The sequence below is a fragment of the Zosterops lateralis genome, assembly GCF_965231275.1.
Source record: "Zosterops lateralis genome assembly, chromosome: 4".
NCBI lineage: Eukaryota > Metazoa > Chordata > Aves > Passeriformes > Zosteropidae > Zosterops > Zosterops lateralis.
In genome coordinates this window covers 12,839,593-12,857,975 of record NC_139765.1, presented here as the reverse complement: position 1 = coordinate 12,857,975, position 18,383 = coordinate 12,839,593, and the positions used below count along the sequence as shown (strand labels likewise).

General features: G+C 41.4%; 1 protein-coding gene across 4 annotated transcripts in view; it reads left to right on the top strand.

Moving 5' to 3' along the window:
• The window catches only part of RASSF8 (Ras association domain family member 8), a 253,822-nt gene that overhangs the window by 51,683 nt on the left and 183,756 nt on the right, over nt 1-18,383 (top strand). For 2 of the 4 annotated variants that reach the window (XM_083859210.1, XM_083859211.1), the window contains exon 3: nt 7,005-7,199. In XM_083859210.1, the coding sequence (XP_083715336.1) occupies nt 7,097-7,199 (103 nt within the window). In that variant the 5' untranslated portion in view covers nt 7,005-7,096. Of the gene's footprint in view, nt 1-7,004; nt 7,200-18,383 lie in introns of those variants that run through there. The other 2 variants (XR_014589832.1, XR_014589833.1) reach the window with 1 other exon arrangement.

Below are 18,383 nucleotides of genomic sequence, written 5' to 3'. Positions count from 1 at the left end.
AAGATGGAGAGAGACTCTTGACCTGGAGTCAAGGGCCTGGAGTGACAGGACTAGGTGGAATGGCTCCAAAGTGACAGAGAAGAGGTTTACATTGGCTGTGAGGAAGAAATTGTTTCCTGTGAGGCTGTGGGTGCCCAAAGAAGCTGTGGCTGGCTCATCCCTGGCAGTGTCCAAGGCCAGGCTGGATGGGGCTCAGAAAACCTGCAATAGTGGAAGATGTCCCTGCCCATGGCAGGGCTTGGAATTGGATGGGCTTTAAGGTCCCTTCCAACTCAGACCATTGTGTAATTCTATGATGCAGCCCTTCCTAGAACAGTGGTTGCCAGTGAGGCTTTCCAGGATGAATCCACTCAATCCTGCCTCTCTAGGATTGTAATGTTTCATACTGACAATTTTTTTTAATAGCTAAACTAGAGAGTGAGGAAAAGGAGTGCTTCATGTAAAATGAAGGTGATACTTCAGTCCTAATTCTGAAACAGATTCAGGTTTGGGATTTAGTGAGTAAGCCTGCTTGAATTGAATTGAATTCACACTTGTATCACAGTAAATCTTGTCTCAAGAGCTGAAGAAAGTGCTTCATCAGATATTGTTTTCATTTGCTGGTACATATCTTAAATATGATGCTTTTAAGTTTTGAATTTTTTAAATTTCTGCTTTAAAAACTCTGTGATTGAAATCTAATAGAAGCAAGGATCCTTGGAACTCTAACTTGAGTGCTGTCACCATTTCCAAAAACCCCATGAGTTTTTGTACCACAGGTCCATATGGAGTTCAGATGCTTTTTGTATCTAATCTTAGGGAGAGTATTAATTTCAGAGTTGTTGTTCCTGTTGAATTAAATCAATTTCAAGAGTGTGAAAGCTACTGTTAAAAATGCAAGGTTATGCTCTCAGCAGTGACCAAATACAAAAGAACTTTAGTAAGCCATCTGTTTCCTTGGCTCACCTGCTGGCTTGTTTCCTTTCCAATATTTTGTGGGGATTTGAAAATGTTTTGCAGCACAGTTGGGTCAAGCCTGGTAGCTCCAAAGATACAAAGTGTTATAGGCTGTGATAAGAGTGCTATCACTCCAGCCATCAATCTGTGTTTGTGACAGCTGGTTGGAACTCACTTTCCTATGAAGGCCATGAGCACTTTAGACATGGTTCATAATCTTGAAGGTTTGTAGCTATGTCATCACTTGGATCCCAAGCTGGATGACTGTTTTGTGCTGTGCTGCAGTTAAATCTTTACTAAGTGGTGTGTCTGATTTCTTCAGACTGTCACATGTGATTTAGATTAAAAAACTGTGTAGGAAGATGTCCTAAAAGCTTAACACACTTGCTGAAGTCAGAGATCAGTCTTAGAATTAGAATACTGAAGACAAAAATAAAATTTTCAAAGTGGAAGAATTAGTTCAAGTAATAACTCAATAGTTGCCATTAACAAGAAGTGACAAGAAGTGTGGCTGATTGCTTTACCTCCTCCTATCACTCCTCCACCTCAAAAAACCACCAAGTTAATACCTTCTAGCTAATTCTCACCAATACAAAGAGAAGTGACAATTTGTTTTTTTCTGTGCTCTAAAGATTGCAGCTCAAGGAGAGATTGTGGCTCAGGGAGAGGTCGGGAATGTTCTGTAATTAGGCAAAATACCAGTTGTAGCATTCGTGCTTCAGAACAGTGTTTCTTTCCCTCATTTTTTCCCACCAAATTGTTAGCTGTATTGCAGCAGGAGAAACTGCAGTCCAAGCAGCAGTTTCTGTTCTAGGCAGCTGAGGGTTCCTGGATGGAAATCAACTGGTAATTTGTCTGGGAAACTGTGACTTGGGGAATTTTGGGTTATCCAGAGGCATGATTTTGTGCAGCCTTGGCTGCCAGAAACAACTGCCTGCACGTCAATGCTTGTACAAACTCCTGTGTTGGTGCTGTGCTGTCCTCTCACAGGTGAGGGTGTGTGTGTTTATATATCACTTGAGGCATCAGGATTTTGGCCAGTTTGACACAGATGTCAGACCGTCTTTTGGTCAGTCTCATGGAGCAAAATTCCTTGGTCTTAAACTCTCTCTCAAGCTTGTTCTCAACACTGTCATCTTCATGGTTGTGGGACCTCTGGTTTATTTGCTTCAAGCAGTGCTTATTATCTCAGAGCATTCTTCTGGAATAGCAAAATAACCTCCACGAGGGCTAGTCCCACAAAAAACTCACTGGATGCTACCTCTGAGTAAATACTCTCCTTTTCAAAGAGTCATAGGCTGATTTCAAACCCACAATCTGTTTCTTTCAAATGGAAGTTTTGCCTGCAGAAGACTTTCACTCGATATTTTGGACTTGAACCTGCCTTAAATATTTTTGCCCGTTTACTGACGGGAGGCCTACTGATGCATATCTTGTAGGATATTTCTTCTTCATCAGTCTAGGGGAGGAGGCTTTTTGTTAAATGCTAGGGAGCTTTATTTTTCCAGTATTCAATTCTGTATTTGTAGTTAATTTCATCTGGAACATGTTACTTGGCTCCCTACCAGGATTCTTCTGGTGGGGGAGACCTTCTAATGTATCCTTGTTCATGATCTTCTGGATGGTTTATGAACTCTTTCTGGGTAGCTGGACTGGCTTCTTTGTGCTTGTTTGTTTGGTATTTTCTAATCAAGCCTTACTAGCACTGACTAATTATTCTATTAATGACTTACAGGCAGCTTGTTCCATCCATGCTGTTTGTCCAGGATCCTACCTGGTGTCATAACAGGGAAAAACAAAGAGCACAACTTTTGGCCATAGTGCACAGGGACTGGAAAATAAAGGATAAATGCCAAACTCCAAATGATCTTTGACTATTGCTAATTACAAATGAAAGCAACCTGACTTTCAAGTGTACTGAATAACATGCTGGGGATTTGCTGGGTCTACAGAAAGTCACTGAAACAGTCAAAATTTTGCTGCAGCAGGGTTTTAGCTCTGATTTGAGGTGCATGATGTTTCCAAGCAGTGTGAACCTTCTAAAAAGTAGAAATAAGGTATCTTGATTTTAGCTCTCGTGTTTCCTTTGTGACTTAACGCTTGTGGCAAGCTGTCTTGCAAACATCTGCTTGGAATATTGTTTCTTCTTAAATGCTAGAAAAAAATCCTTTGCACTTAGTCTGATCTGCTTGTCTTCTGTGAAGCTGCAGGCTTTTCTATATTTTGTAAACAACTTGTGGAGAGGTAGCTAAATAGTAGCCCTTATATATGTTATATATATATTTGTGTGTGTATATATGCACATCTATATATATGGTGGCTTCTCTTTATGCTTAAAAAACTGAACAAATATCTGATAGAGTAAGATACCATCAGCCAATTAGGATAAAAGGAGAATTTAGGGAAAATGCTTAATGCATGGTAAACAAGGTAATTGAGGAGGCTTCAGGCAAGGTAATGGAGAAGTGGGGGAAGGAAGTAGCTGTGGAATGCCAGATTTCCAGTGCTTGGTTCCAAGCAGAACTGTGTGGCTGTGGAGCTGATGTCTGACAAACTGGGGAAAAGCTGTGATCACAGGCCTGTTTTGGCTTGTGTGCCTCTCAGTAAATTAGTTTTGCATTCCTATTCCCAGTCATTGCTGAAATAAATTATGCATAAGGTGAACTGGTTTTGACCTTATGGGATTGAGAAACCTGAAGTGAGATTTTTTTTTTTTAATTTTTTTTTTTTTTTTTTTTTTTTTTTTTTTTTTTTTTTTTTTTTACCCCCCAACCCTTCCATTGGCTTCAGAAATAAATTTGCACAGTACTAGAGGTAAGGCTTATTTTGCCTCCTTTAACATAAAAGCCCAATGTGAATTCTGGGCACAGATTTCAGGTCGAAAAAAATACTTGGGGTTGTCAGATGACCCTCAGTGGAGAGACAAATCATTTTTTACTGGTATGAAAGTTAACTAACAGCAAATAAAGGACTGAATACCTACGGAGGCAAACCAAAGGCTAATAAAAAGGTGCTACAGAGTTATATTTGGGAAGCAGAGATAAGCACATGGCCAGAAAATTTTCTGGTTTGCAGACCTCAACTTCTACTACACAATCTTAGAAACCAAACCAGTCCTAGATATATTTTTTCTAAACTTACTATAGATGAGCTTGGCTTAGAAACTCTAGTGGGACACAGTGATTTCAGCACAGAGAGCTTATGATTTCTGATGTGAGTGTATGTTCTTAGTGGCAGGTCGCCAAAGGAATCCTGTGAGCACTTGTGGGGCACATGGAATCCCAGAATCCACAGAGGAAAAGACCTCTGAGATCGTTAAATCCAACCTATAATTGATCCTCCCCTTATCAACTAAACCAGAGCACTGAGGTTCCAGTTGTTCCTTGAACACCTCCAGGAATGGGGACTCCACCTGGGCAGCTCTTTTATTAACACACTCCTTTAATTTAGCCCTGCCTATTGGTCTGAGTGTGCATGTACCACAAATTCTTTATCTTATTTAGTCTATTAAAACGATTTGTCCTGTAAGAAATGAATGGGAATTTTCCCCTGAGCTTGAACTGATTCAAAGGCACTTTGTTCAGATAATTTGCAGCTTTGGTGAATGCTTTCTTCAAACTTGGAAGTGTCAGCAAGTATTTCCTTATTGTATGATGCTTCTCTTTAGGCTTTGGTTTTTTAAAGATGGACTGTAGGAAAACAAATGACCAAACCTGATCTGCACTGAGCAAGGACTGTACATTGTGTGCTGACTGGGGAAAAAATGCATTTGCTGGCTTGCTAAATTGAGATAATACTTTGGATGTTGACAGACAGAAAAACAATTAGAGCTGTCGGATGCTTTGCTGACGTGTGCATTGTCACATGGAGAGACGGCTTGGTTGGTGCCAGAACAGCTGAACTCTTCAACCCTCAGCAAGTTATTAAGTTAATTAATAAAGTTCCTTACAGCTGGGCTTGGAATGTGAGGTCTGTTTATTTGTGAACTGGTCCAAGAATAAATAGTGGAGGTCACTGATGAGGCCTGCGAGGTGTTTTCTTCAGTCACTGCCATGTTACAGGCTGGTAAAAGATTTTCTTCTGCTTCGTTTATTGGTACATTAAAATGGTGTTAACCTGACTGAAGTGTTTCTGTGTTTGTACATGGTTAATGATTGTGGAGATAGAGGTTTTCTTTGAATTACCTAGCTTTATGTGAGAAAATGTTTATCAAAACCTCTTTGGGTTTTCAGGTGCTTGTTCATGTCTCAAAAGACTATTTCTGTATACACTGATATTCCTGAAAGTGATCACTTTTCTATTGAGTGTGCAAATCTATTTGAGATCTGGTTTTACTTACAAATTTTACCTATACTTCTGAACAGGTAGGTTTGAGCAGGGATTTTGGGGGTGTTTGCTGGCCTGACTTTACTTGTTGGTGCTTTTCTGCTAAAGCTCATCCTGTTGATGTGGTGGGACCCCTTTGGCTCTACCTGGTTCTCAGGTTGTTGCTGCTCCAGCCTGTCAGGTGAAGATCTTAAGCAGCCCAGCTGTCCCATTAGGTTTTCTTTTTTTGATTTGGATTTCTCCTTGTTGGTTGGTTTGTAGGTGGTTTTGGGGTGTTTGCTTTCTTTTTAGTTTCTGAGGATTTTTAAGACTTAATCATCATTATTGGTGGTTTGGTTTTTTGTTTCAGTTTTGAGGGAATGTTCTGTCTTTTTAAGACAACCATTTTTGTTGGGTTTGCTATGAAGTTTTTTTGCTTAGTATCACTGCAGTGCCCATGGAGAAACCTAGGAAAAGACATTAGACAAGGTTTGGTTCATCACAGAACCAGCACAGTGCTGGTAGGAGTTTAACAACTTCTACAACACTTTCCGTGATGCATCCCCTTGTTTTAGAGGGAGAGAGAAGCAGTGTGTCTGCTCGTTTTGCTTTCTGGGTTCTGGTACAAAATGCATGGGTTTGTTGGGAATAGAAACTTTTAGCTGCTCCCGCAGGGAGACAAAAATTGGACTCTCATGGATGGCTGTAATTGAAAATGTTTCCCCCTTGTTTTTCTACAGCTCCACCTGATAGAAATTATTGAACAAACACTGAAAGCATCCTTACTAGTCCCTGGAAACATTCAGGCAGCATATCAAGGAACAGGGGCACCTGTTACTAGAAACTGTTATGAGTTTAGTCTGGAGTTGTTTATTTCTCGGGGTGCTCTTTTTGTAACAACTCATAAAATTTTAGGAAATACACTGTAATAAAACTTTGGGTAAGTCTGAAGAAGAAACAGAAATTGTTAAAGCATGAGATGCTGGAATGGAATCATAGAATTATTGAGGTTGGACAAGAACACCAAATCCAACCTGTGCCCAATCCCCACCTTGTCACCCAGCCCAGAGCACTGAGTGCCACATCCAGTCCTTGCTTGGACATCTGCAGGGATGGGGACTCCAAACTTCCCTGTGCAGCCCCTTCCAATGCTTGACAAACATTTCATGATGAAAGTCCTCCAGATATCCAACCTGAACCTCCCCTGGCACAACTTGAGGCTGTTCCCTGGGAACAGAGCCCAACTTGTCCCTGGCTCTCCCCTCCTGTCAGAGAGTTGTGCAGAGCCAGAAGGTTCCCCCTGAGTCTCCTTTTTCTCAGGCTGAGCTCCTTTCCCAGCTCCCTCAGCTGCTTCTCATCAGACTTGTTCTCCTGCCCCTTCCCCAGCTCTGTTCCCTTCCCTGGACATGCTCCAGCCCCTCCATGTCCTTCCTGAAGTGAGAAGCCCAGAACTGGACACTGATTTGAGGTGTGGCCTCACCAGTGCCCATTGCTGACTCAGCCCAGGTGCCACAGACCTTCTTGCTCAGCTGGGCACAGCTGGCTCATGTTCAGCTGCTGCTGACCAGCACTTCCTGTCCTTTTCTGCTGAACACTTTCCAGCCACTCTGCTCCCAAGATGTGTGGATGGGTAGTTCCTGTTGTTGTTTTTAAAGAAATGAGGCTGTGTTGGCTGTCCCACCTGATAAATGTCAAGGTAAAATTATTAACTTTTCAAATTGGTGATTCCTTGCTCTAAACACCAGGATTTCTCTCTGTTCCAGGTACTGTGGAAGTCAGCTGCGTTGTCTCTGGTGCAGCTGCAAGAATGACTTGACTGATTTGCATTCATGGCTCTTGGATGATCTGGTGAACCATGGAGCTCAAAGTATGGGTGGATGGAGTGCAGAGAATCGTGTGTGGGGTCACCGAAGTCACAACATGCCAGGAAGTTGTAATAGCCCTTGCTCAGGCTATTGGTGAGTACTGCCAGGTGGGAAGTGGGGTAAAGCTTTTTTTGTGAAACTAAACCCAGGGGAGGTGGGGCAGCACTGGGTACCAGCAGAGCAGAAAATACTGTGCATAGTGGAATAATCTTGGAGTGTAAACTTGCAACCTTGTGTTTTTCACCTGCCAGAGAGAAAAGAAACATTTTGAAATCTATAACCTTTCCTTCAGTAGAAATTTATTCTCTAAGTAATAATAATTATGCTGCCATTGGTTGTTGTAAATAGAGTCTGGACTAAGGAAGGTGCTAAACTGTCAATATTCTGAGTACCAAAGAAAATATAAAAGCAGTGCAATATAATTGGTTGGCTAATGATGTTCATTGAAATTATACCCTTTGTAAGTATCTTTAGCTATATTGGGAATAGTATAGATCAATGAAATAGATCCTTCAGGGTCTCCTCTGACTCCTGCATGCCACATAACTCACTGCTCATAAAAGGGTAACTTGGAAGTCTCTACACTCTTAGCCCTTTGCTGAACAGTTTAGAAGAGAAAAATAAAATCTTTTAGGCTCCACCAAGGAAAGTCTTGTCAGATATTCCTCAGTGATTAAAGGCATCCTGAATAAGCCTCAGCCTCATCCCATCAGTATTTCCTATGCTGATAGTTGTTATTTGCTAAAATGTTATAATTGGCTTTATATACTATTTAAATTTAGGCATTAAAACCTATGTGTTACCTAAAAATTAATAATTTAAAGGTGAGCTTCTGCATTTTTCAGTATGCCAGATGTTTTTCAAGATTGTATTAGCAGTGTGACTCAATTTGAAAATAATAATTTTCTAATAAAAAGCAAGTTAGGCCTATGAATGGCAACAAGGTATTCTTCCTGTAAGCACAAAATCAGTTTCTCTGAAATTGATGTTTATTTATTTAAATGTTAAACTTCTAAACATAATTTCTATCTACTTATATCTGATGGAGTGGAAGACTGGGACTTACTTATTTTATACTTTAAGAGGATTGAACAAAATGCCAGCATGTGCTTATCATGCTTAGCAAATGCCATTTAAAACTTCATTTAAAAATTGTAGAAAGTCAGTTTGTCTCTCACATCTTGTAGCTGATGTTAAACTGTTAAATGTTTTACTGCTTTAGTTGCAGCTTTTTGTTTAATGGTAATTGGTTCATCAATTGCTTCCATGTCTCATTTTCTGCCTGCAGGTTTTTTGAGAAACAATTCTGCTAGCATGATCATTTTCTATTCATGATTAAGTGATGCATGTTTAGAAATAATAAACTGGTTGTGATACTTTTGTTCTTCACTTTGCTTTCAGTATCCCTTTCATTCTGTTTCCTTTGCCTTCTCCCACAGAAATGTCAGACTCTCAGTTCTAGACAGTAATTTAATGTTCTCCTGTGTAATTTCTCCTTGGGTTTTCTTCTGTATCCTCAGTTATTAGTCTGAACTCTGTAAAGACTCCCTCAGCCTTGGAAATATGCACAGGTTTTGTCAGCTCTGCAGACTTCCTTTTCTGTAACACGTCACCAGTTTGTCTGGGACAGGAGACTCTGCTTCCATGCTGAGATAAATTTCAGCTGCAACCAGAGCCAAATCAAGATAATCCTTTGGAAATTCCATCCCAAGGCAAATACCCTCTCTAGAAAACCCGCAGAACAATTCCCCACCCACTGGGGCAGCTAGGATAATATCAAGCACCATATAAATCAGACCTGTGTGTCTTTGGCAGGGAGAGCTTTCCCAGTCCTCCTGTCAGGCCATTCATCAGGACAGAACCATCTGGCTGCCCCTGTGATTTGGCTGTAGGTCCCAGCTTAGCAGGAGTAATTGTCACTTGAATTTGAATGGCAATCTATGAAAATGGATCACTCTAGCTCTCACCTGACATTTGGTGGTGAAAAGTAGCCAGTCTTAGTTGGCTTCCTCCTCGCTTGGCTCTGATGGGATTTTCCACTTCGCAGTCTGGCTCCTTCAGCAGTCACATAACTTGGCTGCACTCAGGACTATTTTGTCTGTCTGTAAAGCTTGTGAGATGTTCCTTTTGTTTTATTGTGCCTTACAGTTTATTATCAGGTCCTTGACTTAAAGCATACAACACACACAACACAGTCTTCACTGAGCCTGAAATGTGAATTGCAAGGAATATATTATTTTCTTGAAGTGCAGTGTCTGGAATATCTGCAAACTGGCTTGTTTTACAGCCATATCCACTGAGGAAAACACAAGACAAAGATACCTGGATTAAGACATCCATGGTTAAGAAGCTTCTCCTGGACAAATGAAGCTGCCTCTGTTCTAGGCATGTGAAAAATAAAGCTTTGTCCTGTATTTCAAAAATAGGAAAATCAAAATTGGTATAGAGCTGCAGTTAGAAGGCACCTTTGGGCAGTATCCAACTCTGCTGCTCAAAGCAGGGCCAGGCAGAGCAGGTTGCTCAGGACCAGGGGCAGTTGCGTTCTGAATGTGCACAAGTGTGGAGAGCTGACTTGTAGCACTGTTCGCTCACCCTGGCAGTCAGTGTGTTGTCCTTAAATGGAATTTCTTGTATTTTAAAAAGTGCCTTTTGCTGTCACTTGATCAAATGCAGGGCCCTGTCTCCTGATCTCCTGCTGTGATAAAAGCAACAAAAAGGTTTCCATCTATGCACTTTCCAACTCTTCCCCCATGTCATGAAAATTCAGTAACAACTTCTTGAGTATTTTTTGCTTTTTTTTTTTAATGTTCTAGAGGTATTTAGCATAAAAAATCAAGTTATACTGGGCTATGAGACTTTGTAAGAGGTTCTGTCCCTTATAAAGTGTCTAATCCTTTGGCCATGGCATCCTGTCACTTCACTTGCCCGGCTAATGCTCCTTGATTCCTTAGAAATTGGAGCTCTTCCAGTAAAAAAATCTCTCTCTGGGGCTGTACTCCTGATAAATAACATTTGTGTTACCTGTTTTTGCACCGTGAGCTCCTTCCCTTTCTGCTGCCCATCTCATGATTACTGCAGAACAGGAAATGACTACTCAAAGTAGGAATTTTAGGGTTTTTGGTTGGTTGTGCCTTTTTTTTTTTTTTTCTTTTTTTTTAAATTTGTTTGGATTGAAGTTAAATCTCAATCTCAAATGCCCCCTCATTCTTAAAAAAAAAAAGAAAAGAAAAGAAAAAAGAGAGTTGTCTTCTTCGGTGCCCCAACAAAGCTTATTTTTAATAATGTGTATGTAATTTATTGAATGCAAAAGAGAATATCAGTTTGATATAACTTTGGATATTAAAATTGTCTGTATCTGTAACTTAGAAGGAGTTGGAATTGCCTTAGCTGGAGGGCGGGTGGCTGGAATTCTGTTCAAGACAGACATAAAACTATTCAGTTACAAGTTTCCAGAGAGTGAAATCATCTCTCAGTGGGATCTTGAAGAACACTTGATACTACTTTTTATGAGTTTTTATCTAGGTCTGCTTTATTTTCTTTTTAACTTAAGCTGTTTGCAAGTGACAAAGAAGATTCTGCTTTTTAATACAAACAAGAGAAGTAATTGTTTCATTATGAGAAACAAAGCCCTCACCAAAACAAAAATACACCTCAGCACACAGTTTAACTAGAGAACCATGAGTCTTGTTTCAAAAATATTTTTGCCAGGAGAGATGAGCTTCTCCAAGATTCATCCTTGTCTCATTTAAAAATGTGCATTTGATAGTGCATTCTCCACTAAGTTTTCTGTGCGTTCTGTGGAAACCAGAGTGGCTTCATATAAACATTGCTTGGTCATTTTTATTCCTCTTCATAATTTAGACAACTGAAAAAAAGTAAAAACAGAGTTGTCAATGATTTTAAACTTTGTATGTGATGGTTGATGAATCCAGCCAAAGGTCTGTTTTGAATATGTGTGAGCATAGTGACTTCTCTCAAAAAATCATTGTAATAGTGAGGGGAAAAGCAGGTGTATCCTAAAGAAAGTGAGCTAATCATTTTGGCTAATGGTTTAGGCAAATGTACTTTAACTACAGATTTATTTTTTTTAATTGCCTTTAACTGGTTATTCTCCATTCAAATATGAAAAAGAAAAAAATCTTCCAAAGGAATGTGCTGACAAATAGTGCAGTCACAAATATACTTGTCCTGTTTCTTCAGAAGTGCTGCTCTCCCACTACCAACCCCATGAGGATTTTTATTGTAGTTGATGTGATTTCTTTTACCCCTGGAGCCTAGAACACATCTCCTCTACTCAGAATGACATGTTCATTTCCTAGAAAGAGAATATTTCAGTCTAGAGACAAGAAGCATGAATTTCTTACCAAAAGAAACCTCCTTCTCTCCTCCCTGTAATTTTCTGTGGGAAATAATTAAATTGGCAGACTTGCTTTAAATAGTGCTGTGGATTTTGGCCCTTCTGGCTGGAGAATATGAGTGGCAATTCACTGAACAAGAAATACATGTGTCTGTTTTTAAAATTAAACAAATGCAGTCATCAGGGTTCTTTTTTAAAATTATTATTCCAGTTGAGTATTTTTCTTTAAAGATAAATGGAGTGTATTTATTAAAATGTCAGGGCTGTCTCAACCACGTGTTAGAGAGTTTTAAGGCTCAGCCAGAGTTTTATCTGGAAAGATCAAACCACTTGTTTTACAAAACCATGTAAGGACAAGGGGCAATGGCTTCACACTGAGAGAGGAGGTTTAGGTTGGATATTAGGAAGAAATTGTTCCCTGTGAAGGTGATGAGGCCCTGGCACAGGTTGCCCAGAGCAGCTGTGGCTGCCCCATCCCTGGCAGTGTCCAAGGCCAGGCTGGATGGGGCTCTGAGCAACCTGGGATAGTGGAAAGTATCCTTGCTAAGGATCTGCTTAGAATTTGTGATTTTTCTACCCCAACATTTCATTCTCTGCCACTTCAAACAGTGACATTAAGAGGGATAATAAGTACAAAAAAAATCTGCATTTTGTGGTGATCCCATGATGTGATCATATAAACCTTCTGGTTCAGAAATCTGGTGACAGTAACCTCACCGGGAGGGACCTGAGCTCCTGGATGTGTTTTGCCACATGTTGCTGTGCGATCTTAGCCAAACTTGCCCATTGTTTCACCTATTTAGGACACAGCTTTAAAATAAGTGTGGTACCTCGGTGCTTGGACAAAAGGCAGTTGAAAATATGAAGTGATGACTGAGAGCTGTGTTCTGTTGGGTTGTGATAAACTCCTGCATACCCTTTTTTTGAGAGCGAGGATAATAGCAATGAACTAAGGCTTCAGTCCTGGTAAAGACGTGGAGAGATGGCTGTGCCTGGATAAATCAGCAGATTTATCCAGGAGCCTCTGTGGGTATTTCTTCCTAGGACTGGACTCCTCCTCTCACTCTTTATTTTCTTTTGTAGTTCATATCTGTGGTTGCAAAATATAGCATGAATTAAGAAATCTGAGTAATGCAAACTCTAACCTCTATTTTGAATGGGTTTTTGGTTTTTTTTTTTCCTCTTAACCTTGGGTATTTAATGAGTTCCCAGATAGCCAGAATGGTGTCCTCTTTTAATTGCTATGGATTATTAACTTAAGTATCACATAACAAATGAAATGCCAGCTTCATATTTCAAAGATACGGAGTTCAAATCATCCTGTGTTGATTAAAATTGCCAGCAGTTACTTTTCTGTCAGTGCTGTTAAAGATTCAGGAGTTAATGCTGTTGTCCCTTTGGTAAGGCAGAAAATTTGCACCCACATGTTCCACAAGCTGAGTTCTTAGAAGATTTTACCCACATGCAATTATATTTTCTTTGCATTGCCTTGTTAAGGAAGACAGCCTAGGGCTGGAAGGTTGTTTCTGGGAAACCAAATGGGTCAGAAAGCTGTATCCATGTTGTGGAGGGCGTGCATTTTTCAGCGCTCTGGGCAGTCTGGGTTTGGCTTGAGCCAGGTGTTGGCAGGTCTGGCTTTACCTCCACAGAGACCTGTGTGCAGACAGGTGACAGTGTGTTCATTATTTCTTATTATGCCCTGTGATAAGTCTGGGGTGCTCATTCAGATTCAGCTCAAGACTGAGACTAGTGCAACTTTCCTTTCAGTGTGGCTGTCATAAAATGTCTGTCTAAGGTGCAGGCTTTTTTTTTTTTTTTTTTTTTTTTTTTTTTACACCCTAAGACTGTCCAGAGTCCCACATTGCAGGGCAGGCTCTTGGCACAGCTGCTGTGCAGCAGAGGTAATGGGACCCCTGAGGAAAATGGGAGCTAGGAATGTGCCTGCCAGGGAACTTCTCAGGCACTGAGTGCATACTGGCAGTCTCAGGGAAAGAGGAGAAACTGAGAGCAAGACTGTATTGAAGGATTTGAGAGCAAGTCCTGTGAGGAGTGTCTGAAGGAACTGCTGTGAGGGTTCAGCCTGGAGAAAAGGGGGCTCAGGGGAGACCTCCAGGGTCTGCACAACTTCCTGACAGGAGGATGAAGCCTGGGGAATTTGGGCTCTGCTCTCAGGGAACAAGGGACAGGACAAGGGTGAACAGCCTCAAGCTGTGCCAGGGAAGGTTCAGGTTGGACATCAGCAGGAATTTCTTAATGGAAAATGTTGTTAAGCATTGGAAGGGGCTGCTCAGGGAAGTTTGGAGTCCCCATCCCTGCAGGTGTCCAAGCAAGGACTGGATGTGGCACTCAGTGCTCTGGGCTGGATGGCAAGGTGGGCATCAGGCACAGATTGGGCTCAATGATCTTGGAAGTCCTTTCCAGCCTAAATTATTCTATGACCTCTGGTGACAAAGACCTGCTCCTGCCCACCCTCATCCCCTTTTCTAGGGAAGAAGAGGTACCCTCATATTTAAGACTGCTTATCCCTCCACTTTTCCTAGAAATTACAAGACCAGGGCAATGAGTCACCTGCTTGCACTGATTCACTGCTGTACCGTAGAAGGGAATAAGGTGACCTTACCCCTGATAAGTCACTGCTGTGTTAATTAACCAATACAGCCTTGCCCCTGATGAGTAACAGTTATATCCAATAAGTATGAGTGAGATAAAAGAGGGAGTTGGCTAGTAAGAAGAGGATCATCAGGAGGAGAAACCTTGAGGAGCATGGAGAGAATCATGAGGCAGGATCCTGGAGAGAGAATCAATTGCTGCAAGATCAGTCTGGGTCTGCAGTTAGAGCCTGTTGTTGGAACCTACAGTCACAGTCTAGCTGGGTAAAAGCCTGCAGTCAGAGTCTGCAAACTAATATCTGCAGTTTAGCAGGAAATAACCAGCAGTCAGAGGCTGCAAGGGAAACCTACAGTAGGAGCTTGATGCAGCCAGAGTCAGTGAACAGTTGGAGTTAAAATGACTAAGCCATGAGGAAGAGGAATAAACCAGAACCCTTTCTATGCTGTGTTTAACAAGAAGTCTGTGCATTGGCTCTTTTTTACCCTCTGATAAGAGGGCTGCTGCAAAAATGTACATCCTGGATCTGAAGCATGGGAGACACTTAATGGAAAGATGGATCTTGCTTAGTGCTTGGCATATACTTAGCATATATACTTGGCATCTACTTATACGTACATATACGTATTTGTAGCCTGATGGGGAAGATAAGGCACAGATACTTTTTTTTTTTCATGGTGTATAATACTACCTGCATAGCAAAAAAATAACAATAAAAAAGTAGTGCCTGAAATGTTTTGCTTATAGAGTATGATGGACTTCTGGGTGGGAGTAATGGGATGAATCATTTCTGTCCTGATAAAGGGAATTGATGACCTCTCAGGTTACAGTCCTGCCAAGAGTATTGCTGCTGCTGCTTTCCTTTGGAGTTTCATTTTCACTTTTGGCAGCAGAAATGGTTGCTCTGTCTACTGTGTCAGCTGCAAATATTAAAGCATAAAGAGGAGCTTAAAGTGAGTAATGTTGCCCTACTACCTTCATGGAGTATAATTTTAAAATCTGCCTCTCGAGAGTCTAAAAAAATGTTAATTACCTTGTACCTGTATTTCATTAGTTTAATCACTGTTCATTGTGATGGAATCTGTGTTTAAATTAGCAAATTACATCAATCCCAAGCTAAGACTACAGTGGCAGGGCACTTGGGTCCAGAGCTTGTGTTTGGCTGTGCCGCAGAGGCAGATCTAGAACACTGAGTGCAGGCTGCCATTTAATGTCACAGGAAGTTGTTGCAGCATGCTGCAGCGAGGCCTGGGGAGTGACCTGTGCTTTTAGGGCCTGGAGCACACTGCTAAAATGGCTGATGACATTTGATGAAGGGACAGGTCCTCATGTGGTAATCCAACAACTGTTTATTAGCAGGAACAGGGTACAGCATCAAAGGGGTCCAGGGATGAGAACAGAACTGGTTTAAGGGCACAGAGTTAAATAAGGGGGGGAAAGGGGCGGATCTGAGGGTCGGGGGCCAATAGGGATAAAGGAAAATGGTGCAGGGGAGTTGCTGAGAGTTGGGAGAAGCAGTAGGGAAACAGGGGTGGAGCACTGTGGCAAAACTGAGCCAATGGGGGCCAAGGGAAGGAAGAACATTCTAGGGTAAATACATACATGGTAAATGGGGGCTGAACAGGAGTGACCTAAACTAACAGACCAATGAAGAAACAGAACTTATAAGTCATTAACATATTGCTGCAAAGGTGCATGGGAGGGAGGCTTTTCTCTCCCTAACCTAGAGGGGTGTTTCTCCCCATTTGCCCCTGCCTCTCTAGGGCTGGGGCATGAATGCCTTGGTGGCAGGCCCTATGGCCTCCACAGGAAGGTCAGGTTCAAACCACTCATGACAGGTATTTGCAGGCTGTCAGAACATCAACATTCTGGAGTCCATATATTTCCTTCTTTGATGTCTCTTATTAATTTGAAATAAATTATTCTTTTGAAGGTGTTCTTGTATTAATAGAACCTGTGATCAGTTTGTGTGCTTAGGGAGCTGTTAGGTGGAAACTTAACCTATTAACCTTGACACTGCTCTTTGTGCAGATGCAGTGTGCTTTAGGGATGTAAATATGTATCTGCTTCTGTTATTGCTTGTCATTCGCTGTCTGCAAAACAAATACAAGTTCTTGGTGATTGTTTTGAGATGATGATACCATATGGTACATCTAGGGTCTCCATTCTGGGGACCATGTAGTAATCATAGAATGGCCTGGGTTGGAAGGGACCCTAAAGATCATCCCATCCCAGTGCCCTACCATGAGCAGGGACACCTTCCACTATCCCAGGTCGCTCAGGCCTTGGACACTTCAGGGATGGGGCAGCCACAGCTTCTCTGGACAACCTGTGCCAGGGCCTCACCATCCTCACAGGGAACAATTTCTGCCTCATATCCAATCTAAACCTGCTCTCTGTCAGTGTGAAGCCATTGCCCCTGGTCCTGTTGATCCAGCCCCTTGTCCAGAGTCTCTCTCCATCTTTCCTGTGGGTTCCCTTCAGGCACTGCAAGGCCACAATGAGGTCACCCCAAGGCCTTCTCCTCTCCAGGCTGAACAATCCCAATTCCCTGAGCCTTTCCTCCCAGCAGAGCTGCTCCATCCCTCTGATGCCCTTGGTGTCCCTGCTCTGGCCTGGCTCCAGCAGCTCCGTGTCCTTCCTGTGCTGGGCCCAGGGCTGGATGCAGCCCTGCAGGGTAGTCTCAGCAGAATGGAGCAGAACCACCTTTCCCCTGCTGCCCATGAAGTAGCTGGACCTGAAATCGGTTGCAGAGGTTCTGTGCTTTCTCCAGCCCTCGAATTCCTGTTTTCTGAAGAGGAAACCAGAGAACACAGCACTGCTTGTGCTTTTTTGGGTCTGTCTGGATGGTTTTCTCTACAATTCCCATCAATACAAGGCTTTGGTAGAAGTTTTTTTTTTTAAAAAAAAAGTCCAATGTGTTTTAGTTGCAGTTAAAGAAAAGTTTTATTTCAGAAGTTTTAGGGGGATTCACTGCTGAACTGGTCACCGAACCTTCCCTGGAGATACTGCAAATTTTTGGGTGGGATTCAATATAATATTCAGCTGGGTAAAACATACTGTAATTTAAAGAATGCCATACATTGCTGGTACATGGCCATCACCTAAATGTGACTGTAACTTAATTTTTAAAATAATGAAGATGGACTGAGTTCTGCCAGGTGCTGTTTGTGTCCAGAAGCTTGTGGACAGCACACAGGGCAAGAAGCAGCATGCAGGTGTCAAACTGTTCCTTGTCAACAACCGAGGCAAGCTGCTTTCTCCATCTCAGTGGTGGCTGCACATCAAAACCAGCAGTTTGTTATAGGGACGCCTGCATTCTGCCTGTGTTCTGAAATACTCTGTCATTAGTTCTGAATTAACTCATTCACCCTTTCATTTGTGAATTAATCCCTTCTAATGGAGGCAAACATCACAGTTGTGGTTGTCTGGGTATTGTTAATCTGCGTCATGCACAGGCTGAGCACTACTCCTGGGTAATGATCTCAGAAGAGAACAGCTTTGTTTTAGAGCAGTCCTGAGCTCCAGGTGTGGTTGTTGAACTGTGCAAATATTACTTCTACAAAACACTTCCTTTTATGTGGATCTTGATTGCTGAGTTCATTATTTAGGACTGCATGTTGATTTGGAACCCTAAGCTAAGATGAAAATAGTTCTTGGCAAGTCTGTGCTTAATTCTTTAATTCACTTTTGGTCAAGGTTGTTAGAACTTTATTCTCCTCCTCCTTATTTTTTCTTTTTTTTTTTTTTTTTTTTTTTTTTTTTTTTTTTTTTTTTTTTTCTTTTGTCTCCTGTTACATTTCTTTTAAGTAATGAGTTTAATAGCAGAGTGAATAGAAATTGCACTCTGCTCACTCCCCTAGTGATACCTACTCTAGTTCGCAATTTCAGGACTTCTTTGAACTTGACTGATTCTGACACAACGTGAACATTAGTAGCACAACCATGATTACAAGCTGGAAACTTCTAAGATTAAAAAAAACAGAGCAGTGAAGTGCAGCCTTTGTCCTGGTGTATGTTTTTACTTAATTTTTCTTCTCCGGGATTTATTGTTCATATGCTATGGCAAACAGCAGTAGGCTTATTTTTCCTGTGACAACACAAATGCCTACTACAAACTATAAATCTTCATGGATCAATTAGGAATATTGTGAGTTAGCAAAAAGCTCTCACTTTATACCATATGCCTTTATAAACTTGATTTTGAAGAACTTTATTAGAACAAGCCTTAAATCTCTCTGAGAGTGTTAGCCAAGCATGTTAGCATGCTGACAGGTTTGGAGTTTTTTTTCCCCACTTTTTTTCCTCCTTCC